The following is a 16,068-nucleotide window of genomic DNA, read 5'->3' on the forward strand; positions in this document are numbered from 1 at the left end:
TGTTCCACCATTTTGTGTGTACAAGAAGCATTTGTGCTTTTTTCCCCCTCCACACACAAATAACACTCTCTTTATTGACTTCTTATAATGGTTACATTTGCTGTTGCTACAACTTTCAAGACTGCAGTTGGGTTGTCTGATATGAGATCTTTACAGTACAACTGCCTGTTTAATCAATGGAGAGCAGCTGGAGATTGTTCTAGAACGCTAGATAATGGTAGTTGTAGCCCAGCACTCTCTTCCCTCACTTTAGGTCATGAGGTGCTGGCTTGTTATTCACCCTGAATAGAGTCAGCACAGAGCAAACTCACAGCTGGCCGAAATGAATCTAATCACCATTATCTGACCCATTTTTTTTACAGGCAGGTTAGAACACTGTATTGCCTTTCAATAAAGAGACATTTCAGTCTGCAGGGGCTTAGAGAGGGAGAGAATAGAGAGTGAAGAAGAGGGTTAAGGGGAACGAGATGGTTTAAAGGCAGCTGACCGGAACTTGGGAAGGAATGAGGATGTGGGAAAAGCTGGGTCTGGCTAACACCGCAGGGGCATTTGACAGCACATGACTGGGATTGTCTCTGTTGAATTATCAGCAGTCCAGGTTTGCAAAAGGGATACTGCCAAGAGCAAGGTTCTGGAGACCACAGATAAAAACAGCACGCTTTCCATGACCCTCAATCTACTCTTCAACACACACACACGTAACAACGTGCAAGAAATTCAGTTACATTCTTGAAAGAAACTTCTATTAAACAGAGCAGCGACAACAACGAAAAAAAGTCACAGCACTGCTTATGACGGCATCTGATCAGTCTTCACAGAAGTCGTCGGAGCAACCGGGAGCCATTTCAGAGACAAAAGAGACTGCAGTGGCCCAAAACCGCTTCCGCAGGAGTCATTTCAGCTGAGTCATAAGCTCGGCCAAGCGCTGCTGCAGCACAGTGCAGCCTAGGGTCCCATCCACAGTAACAGCCAGAGAGACCCAGATGGGGTGGACGTCCGTTTCCATCTTCCTAGCAGGGTCTGGACCGGCATGTGACTGTCTCTCTCCATCTGACCTCTTCAGCCCTTCACCTTCACAGAGAGCCTGAGCTTGACCTCTCTCCTGAACACGTGACACAGGTCCTCCCCAGCCTCCCGGGCGATCCGGCCCACCATCTGGCCAGCCTGGCCAATCACCATTTTCTATTCAAGAAAAAGAGAGAGAAAATGCATACTTAAAGAAAATGTAGAGTGTGCCGTTCATTAGACTACGCCCTGACAAATGCCATCAAAGATTGAACCCATCTGGTTTTTAAGTGGCATTCTAGAAGTTTCCTTTCATTCGGTATTTTTCCACTCTCGTTGTTTTCTAAGAAAATGTGGAGAACTTGCGAGAGGCCTGTGTTGTGCAGGTCAGGATGACTCAGTGCTTTAATAACAATGTTTGTTGTCAGTGAACTACAGCAGATGGATGTTAACCTCCTCGGTCTGTGTCTGGTACATAAAAAATGGATGCATTAAAAAGGAGTCTGCTCAAATATTTAGTGACAAAGTGGCACAAAATAGCAACCATAGATTCTTGAGGGAGACGAGACATAAAGAGAGTTCATCAGAGGGCATCCTCTCAAATGTGGGTGGGACTAGGCATGTCAGGACAGAGCCCCTCGCGTAGAAGCGACGGGGGAGGGGAGTCGGACTATGGCGCCTCGGAAAAAACTATCTATCGACACATTGACAAGGCTGTGTGAAGGCCACGCCCACTGAGGACAGAACCCTCCGGAAGGTTCCAGAACCAGTCAGATGCTCTGTCCTTATCTGTATCTCCTTCCACTGATGTTGCACTCAGATGGGGGTTAGTGACTAAGCTGCAACTCCCATTGCGTTCGGTGAAACATCCAGATACGCTGCGTGTTCATCACGTTACAAACAGCCCAGAGAAATACAGGAGACTTACCATGTGCGTTTCTTTCGCCACGTAAAGTTTCACTGCTATATCCAGCTCGCCATTGTCTCTGTCTTGCCATAAATCAACAGACTGAAATTGTAAAGAGAGGTTTTAAAACAATATTTCATCATGCTTATGTTCTATTGAGCAACCCTAATATATCTGACAATGAGCTGATAGCTGTTGGATGCAGTACAGGTGCAGTATGTGCCATTATGACTTACCTGTGTCATTGTGTAGGGCACTTCTTTAGGCAGATACTCTAGAAGTTTCTCCCTAACAATGTTAGTGCAGACCTCCTCTGGACTTTGGTCAGTGAGCACCTCACTGTGGTACAGCCATGAGCCCGGTTTCGCCTCCACAAGTAGGTACCTCTGTAAAACCAATGAACAAACAGACAGGCTGTCAATCAATCAATCAATCAATCAATCAATCAACCAATCAGGTGCTCAGGCAAACCAATGGATCAGTTCTGGTTTGCTGCTCGAAAACCATCTATTATATTACCTTCAGAGGCTCCACTTCCTCCCCATCCACAGCAGAGAGCATGAACACATCCTTGAAGTGAGACCATCCCCGCTGGGTCCTGAGGAACCTCTGCTGCTCTCTGCTCAGCCCAGTCTGGTGCTCACAGTCATCTGTGGGGCCCACCTCCCGTCCCTCTTCCCCAGCCTCCGGACCCCTCACCTGGCCCTTGTCAGCCCTGGGAGGCCCGGTCCGGGTTTTGACCCGGATCTTACGCCCGTTGACCACCCCGCACGTTAGCTCTGCCGTGTACTCCAACAACTTGCTTTTATTCCTGAGCAGGTCTACCTAGCGCGTAAAACAGAGCGGGGCGTTTATTCAACGAGAAGAATGGTCCTCACGTGGGAAGGTGAGGGTTGCACGAATACGATAGGGTTCAGAGGTCAATACCTTGTTGAGTACCAACACCGTTGGGATGTCTGGGTTTTGTGTCAGGCACTTTAGGATCTCATTGTCCAGCTTGCCGCAAGCCCACTTGTCAGACACGTCCACCATCACTAACACTGCATCGATAACGATGGCACGCACACACACACACACACACACACAAAAAGATCAGTACGATTTAGCCCTCATTCAACTCCCTAAAAGAGTCCTGGCAAATCATGTCTCACCGAGGTCAGCTTCTTGGACTGTATTCCAGGGATCCACAAGCATAGATTTCTCCAGCTGATGCCTGTGGCAGAAACACATTCCTGTATGACCTTAAATAGTAAACCAGGCCTTGCAGACCAACCGTTCACCAAATACTTGAAATGTAAACATTTGAAAAAATCACCTTTTGACTTTTACTGGAGTTGTGAGTCCGGGCGTGTCTAGTAGAATCTAGAGGAACAGAGAGAGAAGGGTCGTGAATCACATCAAGCCCAAATGTTCAGGTGGCCTCTATGAAGGGAATTCAACTTACAATTTGCGTGTCGTCATCTGTGATGACACCGAGGGTACGAGATCGTGTTGTGTGAACTTTCTTAGACACAGCAAAGACCTATAAAGGATTAGGGATTTGGCGTTGTGGAAAAGCCATCAGTCACTCGAAACATTGTTTATGATTTTTCAGTGATCTGGATGGTGTGACGGGTTGATTACCTTTCTACCAAGAAGTTGGTTGGACAAAGTGGACTTTCCAGCATTAGGGGCCCCAATTACGGCTACTTTTAACACCTTTGGGTTTGCCGGTTGATCTGGAACTTTGACCAGCAATGATATTTGTTCACCTGAAACAAAAGGTGGAGTGGTCAGAAAAGTTAAACGATAGGAGTATCTAGCTGTGTAGGGGTGTTCATTCTCAGATGATGAGCATAACTGTTGATTCAGTGACAATGTTCTGCCTGCCCTGTTGTTTTCAAAAGCGGACAGTGTTTGTGTTGAATACCGCTGTCGGGGGGAACTGAGGTTACATAGGGATCAAGGACGCCATCTGCCTCTGTGGCATTGCCTTTAACCAGTCTGTTCAAAAAAGTATCCGATGTAATAAAACAAACTGGGGTGAAGCGAAGACCGATTCCATCATTCCACGAACGGCGAGCAGCGCAGCCTGAAAAGAGACATACATATTTATCTGCCAAACGGTGCTGCAGCAGGTAACTTAAGTGACAGATACATGACACATGGATGATTTCGTTTAAAACTATTAAGCTAACAGTCCGTTGGCAAGCTCCCCCAAATATATTTAGCTATTTAACTTGGAGTATTGTAACTACAGTTCAGGCTGTTGGTTTAGTAAACTGTCGCTAACGGTGAAACATATGGTTAAACGAGAGGATAGAAATCTGCTACATTTGTAACTTTCAGACTGTTGTATGATTTTCTAGATAGCTAGCTATGATAATACTAAATAGCCAACTAACCTATTCGGAGAAAAGGTGACGCATTTTCGAGTGGCGCAGACACGTTACACAGTCTTGATAAACGGAGCGAGCTTCTTATAATAGAGTGGCACACACGTAAAGCCATTTCACTTTGATATAGCTATTTGCAACTCAAGCTGCCAACTCATCTCTCAATTTCAGACTATGCGAACCGCAAGGTTACTTCACGTTTATTTATTTTTTACATTGTCCAAAGGGCGCAGACATGTTGGTTTAATCAAGGAAGGTTTTGTCTTTGCAAGAGTGTCCGCACAGCTCTTTGGTCGAATCTGTGGCTCTACTGCCCTCTATTGACGTAGTGGTGTTATTACTCAGCACTGGTATGATCACTATGATGTGCTCTTTGCCTATAGTATGTAGCAGCACTGTCCATTGTCATGGATATGTATGGTTAAACAATGTTAGAATTCACGATTCAGAATAAGGAGATTCAAATATCTACTGGTGTTGGGCTAAGCAAAACATGGGGCCTAGAATTTCACTTTCTCACCGGGCAGAAATAAACTTCTGAACCAGACACATTTATCCATATTCCCCTTATAATCTCATTCTCCATGATCTTATGCTTGGTACACATAGCTGTTGAAATGTACAGGGTGTCTGTGTTTGATCATATCCATCACGACAAGGATGAAGTTGACAAGAGTGTCATTCAACAAGATCTGTTTCAGAGTGAAGCTGTGTTTGAGAGTAACTGATAGATTTACGATGTTTATTTCGGTTATTTTCCTTCTCCAAGTAAAGCTAGGGAGAGCAGATGTTTTCCTGCAGTCCATCAAACATGCCGGCTGTTTGTTAGTCCTCCAGGACTTGCTACATGCCGGCTGTTTGTTAGTCCTCCAGGACTTGCTCGGAGTGGAACAAACCCCTCCATTGGGGAGGGGTGATGAAGGATATCAGGTAACTCACAATCTGTCATCATCGAACTCTGAAAGCACTGTCGAAAAGGACTAGCAACAAAAAACAGAGCTTTTAGCACATACTGACTAGAGTTCCAGTTGAACCAGAAACTAAAGGATATTTGAGGATCGGTAATGTTTGAACGCTCTCTTTCTCTACACGCACGCACACACACGCACACAAACTCGTGTACACACACACACACACAAACTCATGGACACGCACACAAACTCATGCACACACACGCACACAAACTCTCAAATTCATTCAAGGCCTTTGCTCCCTCAGGGCTTTCCTCACAGTGCCATTTCACGTGGGAGTGCATCAGAGGTCTTTCGATGACTGCATTAACTTTGGCCTTCAAAAGGGCTCTCACAAAAAAGGACAAAATGGCTGTGCCTGCAGACCATTTAATCATCAACAGTAGCCCATATTGCCTTTTGAAGTGCACTCGGCAAGTGGTATTTGGAAAACTGGAATGTAACATCTTTCATTTCTACTCTGATTCTTTTACAGTCATTTTTTTTCCCCATGAATCTTACACAATCCTTGTTGTGTAATCTTCCATGTTCTTTAAAAAAAACATATATTTTAGGTGTTAGAGGAAATATCTGCCAATCCATTACATATGGCTGTCTGTATAAAAGTGCATATGGCTACACAGATGAAACATTATCTTAAAATAAATAAAAAATGTATAAATAAACTTTCATCACCATTCTCCTAAAAACCAAAAATATATGATTTTGCCTACAGTTTAGGTCACATTAATGCTCTTATCATAACATCTCTCAATGGGAAATGAGAAAAAGTTTGTGCTTCTGGCTTTGCAATCAATCAATATGACTTGTCTCTGAAGTGGATCAATAATGCTTCCCTTTAAAATCATCAATCATCAGTGGCGAATTTAAAAAGCGTAATTAGAAGCACCGTTCTTTAACATCCTGTATTGACATCTTCTTGGGTAAAGGAGAAAGACACCATTTTGCATCATTAACTTTATATTATTGCCTGGTGGAGCCGACTGCTGGTACAGTGCCTTCCCCCTCGGCCCCTTGCTGGAGTCACAGATGCTGTGTATGATTGGGCTTTCAGACCGAGCTCTCTCTCCTCAGTGGGAGGTGGGCGAAATGATGCTTGCCGGCTTGATTTGGCTACAGTCACTGTAATGGTCTAGTCTGGATTGCAACTTCAGCTTTGAATATATTAGTCATTGAATAAACCCCGTGAAATCAGTTCTATTTACCTGTCACTTGTCCTCACAAATGTGGATCACATTTTTTTTCCTGCTTTATAAAATCACTCCTTTTCCCCCATATGTATCAGAAAGCTGGCCATAGGCAACAGCACTGACAATCATTCCCCATTTTGTCCTTTCCCCATCCTATATTTCAAATAATCATATGATTTGTTTAAGGTATAACATTAAACGAATTTTACACTCAGTACATATAAAAAACAGATACATATAAAAAAACAAACTAGTATCAGTTTACTAGTAACCTACATCCCGGATTTTGAGTGGATACATTCCAGGCTCGCACCCCTGCAAGGCTGGGATTTGACAGGATTGAGAGGGAAAGGCGGTAAAATGGGAGGAAAACTGATTGTGCGGTTCTTTAATATTACCTAACGAAATACATCACAGGACTGTGACAAAAGAAATGAGAACTTGTCTCTTTGATTGGACAAAATGAATCAATGAAGGCATCTGGAACGCACCCAGTCTGTGCGCATGCGCCGGAAGTTGCTGCCGCAGACAGCAGCAGTGATTCGGCAACGCAGGGCAACAACAGCAAAAAGAAATCTGTCTTTGCATTTAAGCCAAACCATGACGATGTTCTAAAGAATGCCTTTAACAGAGGTAAATGGAGAGTAAGTATTTCTAACTCCTCCGAGATTTCAATACCTTTAGTAGGAAACCTTTAATCTGCAATAAATGTTGGCACAGGCAGAGACGGCAACAAAGGAGGCATCATATACGTTAGCTAGCTAGCTGTAGCTGCCTCTCAATCTGTAGATCTCATCAGTCAGATCTGTTATTAGCTAGTCAGCTACTGTCCAGATAACAAACTTGCTATGTTTGACTGGATTGTAACCTGTAAAGGAAACATTGTTGCTCGAATGAGCAAGTTGATGTCAATGATGTGGTTTGGTATAGACTGTCAGTAAGCAAATAGGTTATCAGTAATTGACAATCATGGTATATTGCAAGGCTGCTGTTGCGTGTACAGTGAGCCGTTGCTGGCTGCCTAGTGGTGTAACATTTCAGAATCTCAGTGCATATACATGAATGTAAATTGATGTAGCTAATGCCATCAATTAGGCTGGGGTGACCAAGGTTGGAGTGCATAAACAACCCCAACAAGATATCAATTCAGAGTTCTGTGGATAGAGTCTTAAAACTGAATCTAATGCATATCCTGTGGTATTGTAGCTTCGGTAGAGAATGACATTACTGACGTACGTCCACATTTTGACAGTATGACACTAGTGTGTTGTCAAAATTGAATTTGTTGTTCTGAAGCTGTGCCACGTGGGTGTTCTGCTTAAACCACTAACCAGTTGCCCATGTGCTAAAGAAAGGTGTGATGGGGACTGAATCATCTTGTCGTTTACCATACCCATGGATCTTCATCTCCAAGTTTAAAAACTTTGTCTTTATAGATTCTTGTCAGATTTCTGATAGCTATTCTTGGAAATTAGTACAAACTATCTTGTATCTAAACATACCTGTTTTGTATTTGATTGAAACTTGTAAGATTTAAAATAACATATTAAGTTAGTCCAGTATCTCGAATGTTACCCTTTACTAGGAGAACGCACTATAGATTGGTAAGACAAAGTCGACGTCATGCTCATCCAGCCATGACACTTCGAGCACGGAATCATTGGTTATTTTCTTACTTGAAAGCTAATAGACCTATTCGATTGGGAAAACATGCTGTCTGGCAGTCTTCTTGATTCGACCTAGATCCAATAGGGAAGAACCAAAATTTGACTTCCGGGTTGGTCTGAAGGAAAAAAAGCGTTCATTTTCATGGATATAGATAGAGTTGGTACTGTAGCTCAGACACAGAGGGAGATGTCTGTGCCACCTCAGGTCTGGGTCAGCTAGGCATTTGGGTTTCTTCCTGCTGCAATCCTGGGAATCTATAACATGTGCCTCCAGCAAATGGGATTTGTGATTGCTACAATTTTACGGAAAATCTATCCGAGCCTGCGGTTGTTCTAATCAAATGGTCAGTGTTAGCCTACTTATGATAACAGTATTATTATTTTCCTGTGTCTGTTACTCTTGTCAATGTTTATTGTGCGCATGTATCGTCTTGTTCAACCCGACTTCATTTTTTTGGTATTGCTTTAACAGAGGTAGTGATGCGATTTTTCGGAGCGAATCAATGCCCAAATATTAATCCCATATGATAACTGAACATTTACGGTAACTTGCCACTCTTGGTACTGTATAACTATATTAGGTCCTGGTTAAGTCTTGGGAGTGTTTATTATTTATTTTGCCGACCCGGAGAACAGTTATTTAATTTACAACTGGATATCTAATCTCTCTGCTGTCTGATATCTAGCCTACTGCTTACTCAGTTAAAAAAGAGAGCTTGACATTACTTCGCCCGAGAGTGCAGTTTTACATCGTTGCGCAGTTGCTTTCGTGCCCTACATTTTCCAAAGGGTGGATAATTAAATTTCAGACCCTTGTTTCCCGAGAAACGCAGGCGGCTTGACTCAGTGCAATTATCGAATAGTCTAAGGATCATTTTGGTGTCTGGGTGCTACGTTTCCCATCACAATAAGAGCCATTACCTGATTAGTGATTATGAATGAATGCCAGGCAGTTCTCACTTGTTAATGTATAGTGAACTTCCACATATAAATGGAAATTATAATATAAGATATCAAAAATAGCTGAGCTCAGTCTGAACAGAAGGGGTTAGCATGGTCTTTGTAACATTACAAGAAGCTGATATTATCATCAGTTTCCATTAGCCTAACCTACATGACGAATACGTTTTTGTGTCCTATTTGGTCCTGCTTAAAGCAGTGTGACAATGCATTCATTATGGAGAGGGTGGATTATGCTCTCACTGAGAAGGCACTGTTCTCAAGTGTGCAAAGCACCACTGTGCATGGCAACCTAAATGCATGTGCTAATTAGCCCTCTGTTGCAAGCCATGCAGGCTAAGAACTGTTATTCTCTAATGCTCATGTTTAATTGACCTGCCACTGGAAAGTAAGACCTGCTGAGGGCAAATAGATTGGACAGTATGTTTGTCGTTAATGTTTTGGCAAGCCACTTTAGGCACAGCAAGATATTAAGGGGGTTCGTGCCTTTGTGGGCAGAATCCTTTTCACCCAAAAGGCACGTTGTGGGCAGTGTCATGAAATCCTTAGGCCCAACCATATCATATTGTGAATACGGCCATACCAAAAATAGTTTACCCCAACAAGGCATAACGCCTACACTGTTTTGAAAGTGCTTTTGGAAAATGTTAGGCCTAATTTGACAGACTGTCACGTTTAGATTGCCAGCCCAATGTCGGCTATCGCGGGACTTGATTGTATGTTGCTGCGTATGTGGCTTGAGAATGAAGATGATTGCCTCTGCGGGGGTAAAATGAGTGCTGACATGGTAGACACATAGTTTGTTAAAAGACATGGTCTGTGAGGTCAGAGTATTGAGATTCAATACATTCCGAAGACAGCAGCAATAAAACGGCATTAGGCCGCATCAAAGCAGTGCCTTATTTCTTGGGGACTCCTGAGCGAGGCTATGAATAACAGATCACAAGGTACAAGGAAGGAACAGAGAGAACTGGAGTCGCTTTTTCTGATGTTTCAGCTGTTGTTGGGAATTGATTCACTGGAAGCTCATTAAAATACATTGATTAGTAGCAATTATGATCCAGTGTGTTTACTGTGAAGTAGTCTGGTGAACCCGCATTTTATTTCATGATGCGATCATTTTCTCTGCACAAATGAGCCACTTTGCTGGCTCTGAGTTTTGTTTTGAAAGTTAAGTCAGTCATTTGATGTGGCGTTTTGAATTGGAAATGGGAAAACGATTAAACTACCAACAACAAATCCTCTCATATCCTTGTTGAGGTTGGACAAGTTTCGTCTCCTACATTTGGGTTTTGTGACTCTCTGCACGTCATCCTGCTGGTTTGACATGACTAGCATGTTTTGAATATCGTCCATTTGCTAAATGAGCCCCCCCCCCCCCCCCTTCTGTTTTTACAGCAGGAGGTAACAAGCTTGCTAAATCCACGAGGTTACAGTTTGTCTATCTTGCTTCACCTTTCAGACCTCCAGCCACAAGTGCAGCTGTCAAACCACTCTCCCACACAGCCAGCCAGCACACTATGAGTGTCCAGACTCTTAAGAGACTGGCTGTCAGACCACAGAGCGACTCCCCAGTCGTGGGAAGCCGTGTTTTTCCAGGGTGCAGGTGTTTGGTGTCGTCTGTGACTGGGCTGTGTCGCGAGTCACATTGAAGGGGCTTAGCAACAGGGGTTGGGGCTAGAATGTGTATGGTATGTATTTTGTTTTTTTCTTCAACCCACCTATATCAGGTGCGGGTGACATGTGTGGTTACTGGAAGGTTCTCTCGGGCTGGAGGGGTGACTGGCAAGGGCCATGGTTGTGTGGCGTAAGGCTACATACAGTGTTTGGTTTGAGTTCACATGGCTGGTGTCAAGTTGTCCAACTGGGCAACTAGAGAAGCACCTGATTTGAATGATCTCACTTGGTTTGTGGGTCAAAAAACAACCGAAAAAACAACCTCAAAAAGGAATGAAACTCACATTTTTGCATGAGATTACATGTTACTCAGGAGGTCAAATCCGGTAAACTGCCGCCCCCTATCCAGCTGGATAATCTGTCCCATTCCACACAGAACTGTTGGCATCCCGCTGGGAAGGCTTTTATATCGTTGTTTTGTCTTCAGTTGGAGAGCAATCATGGCTGGATCTACACCCACTTCAAGGCCTCCTACCTATTTGTTCAACAACAACAACAACAACAACAAAAGTAACCGCAGAGCGGTCTGGGCCCAGGACAAGATGGCTGCCGGTGTGTGTCTGATGTGGGTTGCAGCATGCAGAGGCATTGGGGACATGGGGCTTGTTTATGCACCCTCTGCCTCACAGGAACCGTGGACGAGCGAGGCAGGCGGATACTCTTATCTGTTTATGACACCAGATAAGGCTGCCATGAATCTGATCACTGACCGGCCTATGACCCTCCCTCCCTCCCCCCCCCACCCCCTCCCCTCACCAGGCCCTCGTAATGAGCGGTTGCCAGGCGAGTCGCATATCATTCGCTGTAATCCTGCAACATGCCATTAGCAGCTCTGCACTTGTGTATTTTTTTGGGGGGTGACATGGTTTTTTCCTACATCTGTGCCAAGTACAGAATCTGGCAACGGTGCCATCAAAGTGGTTCTGAGCCTGATCTGTACTTCCGGGTCAGGGAGGATGATAGGTACATGAAAGCTTGGAGATCACGTGTTGGGGGACAGAAGGAGAGCGAGCTGGCAGCGCTGCATTCCACGTCAGATCAAGGGGCTGAGAAGAGAGTTAGCGTCAGGAGAGGTAGAATGTTCCGGGCTATTTCTGCTCCCTTTTGAACTCGGTAAAAGGTGAGGCCTTTCTGTTTGAGAGTGACGCGCCCGTCTTGATGTGACGCGTACCTCGACGTGTCAGGGAGAGTCTCCGAGCGTGGTGTTCCGACAAGCCTGCGGACCTGGGGACACCAGCAGGTGATTCTGTGGAGACCACGGAAATGTGACACCGACCCGAACGGCGGGTCGAAAGGTGATTCAGGTGACTTTCACCTGCTTGTGCTTTCTTGGTCACAAATCCCAATCCCTGGACATTTAGTCATTTTTAACAGACACTCTTATCAGTACAGGGACAGTACAGGGACATTCCCCCCGAGGCAAGTAGGGTGAAGTGCCTTGCCCAAGGACACAACGTCATTTGGCACGGTGGGGAATCGATCCGGCAACCTTCTGATTACTAGCCCGACTCCCTCACCGCTCAGCCATTGGTATGGTATGCCATATCTCAGTTGGGCCACCCTTTTCCACTGGTCAACATTTTATGGGCAGGGCTTCATGGCTTCCTCCAATGACCAGACTTAGCCCAACTTTAGCGACTGGAATTCTGTTGTGGATTTTTTTTTGAGGCTGTTGTTTTTGTGTCTTGAACTTTTCCGCGAGATAAGGGGCCGCGGAAAGTCTTTCACCGGGAGAGGGGAAAAAAATAAGCGTGGCTGTTTCTTTGCCCTTTGTAATCTTAGCCCTGGACATAATAAAAGTATGAAAGAGCTTAGTGTATCATGCTGTCGTGTTCTCTCAAGTGATAAAGCGGTTATCTGAGCCGACAGGGAGCTAGTGTTTTCCACGGGCCTGATTGAGCAGTCAGAGGTTCAGCCGCATGCCCAGAGTGGTGAGTGGCTGGGCTGGGGGAGGAAGCGGGGAGCCAGGTTGGAAAAGGCTCGGCCCACAGAGGTGAGCTGTGGTGAGCGCTGTGGCACTTTGCTGCGACCCATTTCGTGGATCCTAGGCGGCGACTCTTAAGAAGGCCTCGGTATGTTTTTCTTGAATGCGCGACGCCTGTGGGTCCGGGCCGAATGGAGGTCTTTGTGCACCCTAACCCCTTGGTCCTGTTAGGGCCCCATTGTTGGCGATACTGAATGGTATCTCCGGGCCTTAAGAAGTAGCCAGATGACACTCTTCCTGTTGTGAAAATGAGCTGAAAGGACAGGGTAAACTGTGACCTTTTTTAGAGGCTAATATATAGCATGTCATTTAATGGCTGTTTGACTCCGGCTGGAGGAGAGAAAAAAAACCGTGGCTGTTTCTTTGCTGATAACGTCAAGGAAGTTTCCGGCATCCAAGCACACATGGAAATGAAGCCATTAGACTTAACGGCGAGGGTCAGAGCTGTCACTAGGCATTCGACCACCCCTTCTAAAGATGCACTCCGCACACACAGAGCTTGTATTGGTGTTCCAGATAGGCTTCGAGACGCCCCATACAGAGACCGAACTCTCCCTTAGAGTCGGTCCTAGCCGCTCTGCGAAATGGAGGCACTGAGGTTGAGCTGCTCCGGGAGAAGCAGTCAACAAGGGGGGGGCCTGGGCTCAGCCCGGCGTATGTTGTTTATGTCTCCTCTCTACCATGTAGCTTGTTGCTCTTCAGCCGGGCTGCATTTCCTGGAACGTGTCCGCCTGTCTGTGGGGAGATGTCGGTTGTAAACACGGGTTCAGAGTTCACCGCTGTGGACGTTGTCAGCTCGCCGTATCACGTGAAGGAGGAAAAAAATCGCCCCGGCGTCTGAGGAGTTTGGAAGCGGGCTCGGTCTATGTAGGATTAGTTTGTGTTCAAGCTGAATGGTCTCAGCTAAACTAATACCGTCCCCCGCCCATGAGAACACATTGAGCCAGTCTGTCAGCGCAGCATGCTTTTGGGTGACGCGTTTATTTTTTCGCCCGACCCGGGCCTCGTCGAGTGGAGAGAGCTGTCCTTTTGTGCGTGATCTTTGACGGACGGGCTCACATCCTTTTTAATAGTGCTTTTGCTTCCTGTGTTAGTGTTGGGCCACCTGTACGGGGTTAAGGCGGGGTCAGGGCTCTTGCGGAGGGGGGGGGGGGGGTCTCTTGTCAGTGACCCCCTTTGTGTCAGGGACTGGAAGCCCCTCAGGTGAAGAGAGACATGCTGCACTCCGCGGGCAAGAGAAGCCGCCGGGGTTTTTTAGTTTTGAGCCCCCTTTTTTTTTGTCGAACATCTCTCAGCAGTCGGTGATTGGCGTATCTTTTGCCATTCCCCCCCCCCCCCCCCGCTTTGTCTGAGCGTATCGAGCGCCGGAGCAAATGATGAAATTGTCCATTACGTCCGCCTACCCAGTGTGTGAGCGCGTGCGTGTGCATCTGTCACACACACACACAGAGAGAGAATAGTTTGCCCGTAGCCTACATGTACTCGCATAAAGGGAGGCCGTTAACAAAGGAAGCATTGAATTACGGGGGGGGTGGGGGGGGGGGTTGGTGTTGGTGGGAAATGTCAACTTCTATCGGGCTAGTGCACAACCTTTTTGTATTACTCACTTTGGAAAATGGCCCCGGTACAGAACCAAAGCACTCCGGCATCCACACGGCAGGATGTGATGCGATGGATGGGGGGGGGGGGGAGGCGGGAGGGGCCCTCGGAATTCAAAGGCCACGTTGGAAAGTGCTTATGTAGCCCGAGCTCCCGTGTGCCGCCTCTCAGTCACAGGGAGTCATTAGTCTTCCCTCGTCTTGAGATCCCAGGGTCTGGTTGCACGGCCGGCCGGCGGGCCCTACGTGTCGGCTCTCTCTAATGAATAGGAAGGCAGGGAGACATTTTCGTTTTGATCTCGTGATAGTCCTGGAAGTCTTGCGCCGGGGTAAAAAAAAAAAAAACGGTGCTTGAAGTTGATGGATCGCTTTGGGGTCCGAATGCCACGTCTTGGTTTGAATGCTTTTGTCTGAGGACGGACGGGGCCCTTTGTGGTGAGTGGAGATGCCCTCTCATGTCCTGAGTCTCTCTCTCTCTCTCTCTCTCTCTCTCTCTCTCTCTCTCTCTCTCTCTCTCTCTCCCTCTGTCTCTCTCTCCTTCTCTCTCTCTCTCTCTCCCTCTCCCTCTCCCTCTGTCTCCCTCTGTCTCTTTCTCTCTCTCTCTCCCTCTGTCTCCCTCTGTCTCTTTCTCTCTCTCTCTCTCTCTCTCTCTCTCTCTCTCTCTCTCTCTCTCTCTCTCTCTCTCTCCCCCTCTCTCTCCCTATGTCTCTCTCTCTTTCTCTCTCTCACTCTGGTGTCAGTGCGTTTCTGTGTGCCGGAAGAAGCGGGCCTGACAGGCCCGGTCGTACTGGGAGACTGTCGGGCCCAGAACGCCCCTGACAGACACCATCATTAAGCTTTGATCAAGTGCTGAGCTCTGGAGGAGGGGGGGAGGGGGGGGAGGGGGGGAGGGAAGGGGGAAGAAGAAGAGAGAAAAAAAAGAGGGTAATATTCCTGATCTAATTACCGCGAGGCAGTCGAGGCGCTGTAATGTGTGATTTAACCTCTTGTCAGGGGCTATAAAAGGAAGCTGGGTTAATCTTTTTGGCAACCTCCCTACCACCCCCCCCCTCTCTCCTCCTACTCAGGGAAGAGTGTCTTAAAATCCATGCCCTGTGAAGCAGACAAGCACCAACATACCTCTGTGGTCGGCTGTGCCTCGCGCACCCGAGGCACAGCCGACTTTCTATTGAAACGCTCCGGAGGCAGGAATTCTCTGACCTTTGATAGCTGGCAACAGCTGCTTTGTAAGAACTGAACTTTGTGTATTTTAGAAATTCGCAGCGAAAACCTTGCCACCCCTGAATGAGTCGTTGTCTGCTGTCTCACGTGTGTGCGTGCGTGCGTGCGTGCGCACACGCATTCAAACGGTGTGTGTGAGCGAGTTCGTTGAGCTAATATATGCGGGATTAGAGGTTCGGGTTAATCAGTTGAAGTGTGGTTTGAATTCAGTGGGTTTAAAGGGATTAGTCTTGCCTGTGTGAAGCAGGGCCTTGGCCTGAACTCCTTCACCTCGGCCTGGTCCGGGCCCTCAGGGCCAGAGGGGCCCACACGGCCGCCCCGGTTCTCAAGAGAAGCACTCCCACCTTGAGGAACACGGCCCTCTGAATGCCAGCCCCTCGATTCCTATCTCGCTTTTGTGAGGTTCGACTCAATTAGATTGACGGATTAGCAAATTAATTGCCCCCCCCCCCCCCCCCCCCCTTCTGAAAAGGCCTCCTCTGCCCCCTGAATGAGATCTCATTCATCATCTTG

General features: G+C 46.6%; 2 protein-coding genes across 6 annotated transcripts in view; one reads left to right on the plus strand and one right to left on the minus strand.

Moving 5' to 3' along the window:
- Nucleotides 1–2: 2 nt before the first annotated feature.
- Nucleotides 3–4,559, minus strand: eral1 (Era-like 12S mitochondrial rRNA chaperone 1). Its single transcript, XM_047020679.1, has 11 exons — nucleotides 4,297–4,559; nucleotides 3,822–3,983; nucleotides 3,536–3,663; nucleotides 3,357–3,434; nucleotides 3,228–3,274; nucleotides 3,064–3,125; nucleotides 2,840–2,952; nucleotides 2,432–2,737; nucleotides 2,149–2,298; nucleotides 1,934–2,014; nucleotides 3–1,182 (listed from the first exon to the last, which is right to left on the minus strand). Exons 1-11 carry the CDS (start codon nucleotides 4,400–4,402, stop codon nucleotides 1,060–1,062), a joined length of 1,356 nt encoding a protein of 451 aa, XP_046876635.1. The 5' UTR covers nucleotides 4,403–4,559; the 3' UTR covers nucleotides 3–1,059.
- A 2,410-nt stretch (nucleotides 4,560–6,969) lies between these two features.
- The window catches only part of fam222ba (family with sequence similarity 222 member Ba), a 24,772-nt gene continuing 15,673 nt past the window's right edge, over nucleotides 6,970–16,068 (plus strand). For 3 of the 5 annotated variants that reach the window (XR_006956150.1, XR_006956151.1, XM_047020967.1), the window contains exon 1: nucleotides 6,970–7,092. The gene's annotated coding sequence lies outside the window, so the exon portion shown is untranslated. Of the gene's footprint in view, nucleotides 7,093–7,115; nucleotides 8,460–16,068 lie in introns of those variants that run through there. The other 2 variants (XM_047020969.1, XM_047020968.1) reach the window with 2 other exon arrangements.

Source organism: Hypomesus transpacificus, chromosome 5 (assembly GCF_021917145.1).
Source record: "Hypomesus transpacificus isolate Combined female chromosome 5, fHypTra1, whole genome shotgun sequence".
Classification (NCBI taxonomy): domain Eukaryota; kingdom Metazoa; phylum Chordata; class Actinopteri; order Osmeriformes; family Osmeridae; genus Hypomesus; species Hypomesus transpacificus.

Bases quoted from the DNA above. Each gene is read 5' to 3' on its own strand.
- eral1 (XM_047020679.1), bottom strand. From the start codon at position 4,402: ATGGCTTTACGTGTGTGCCACTCTATTATAAGAAGCTCGCTCCGTTTA. The intron at 2,738-2,839 runs GTATTGACCTCT...TTTACGCGCTAG, and splicing joins CGGTGTTGGTACTCAACAAG to GTAGACCTGCTCAGGAATAA. The intron at 1,183-1,933 runs GTAAGTCTCCTG...TTTCTTGAATAG, and splicing joins TGGCGAAAGAAACGCACATG to AAAATGGTGATTGGCCAGGC.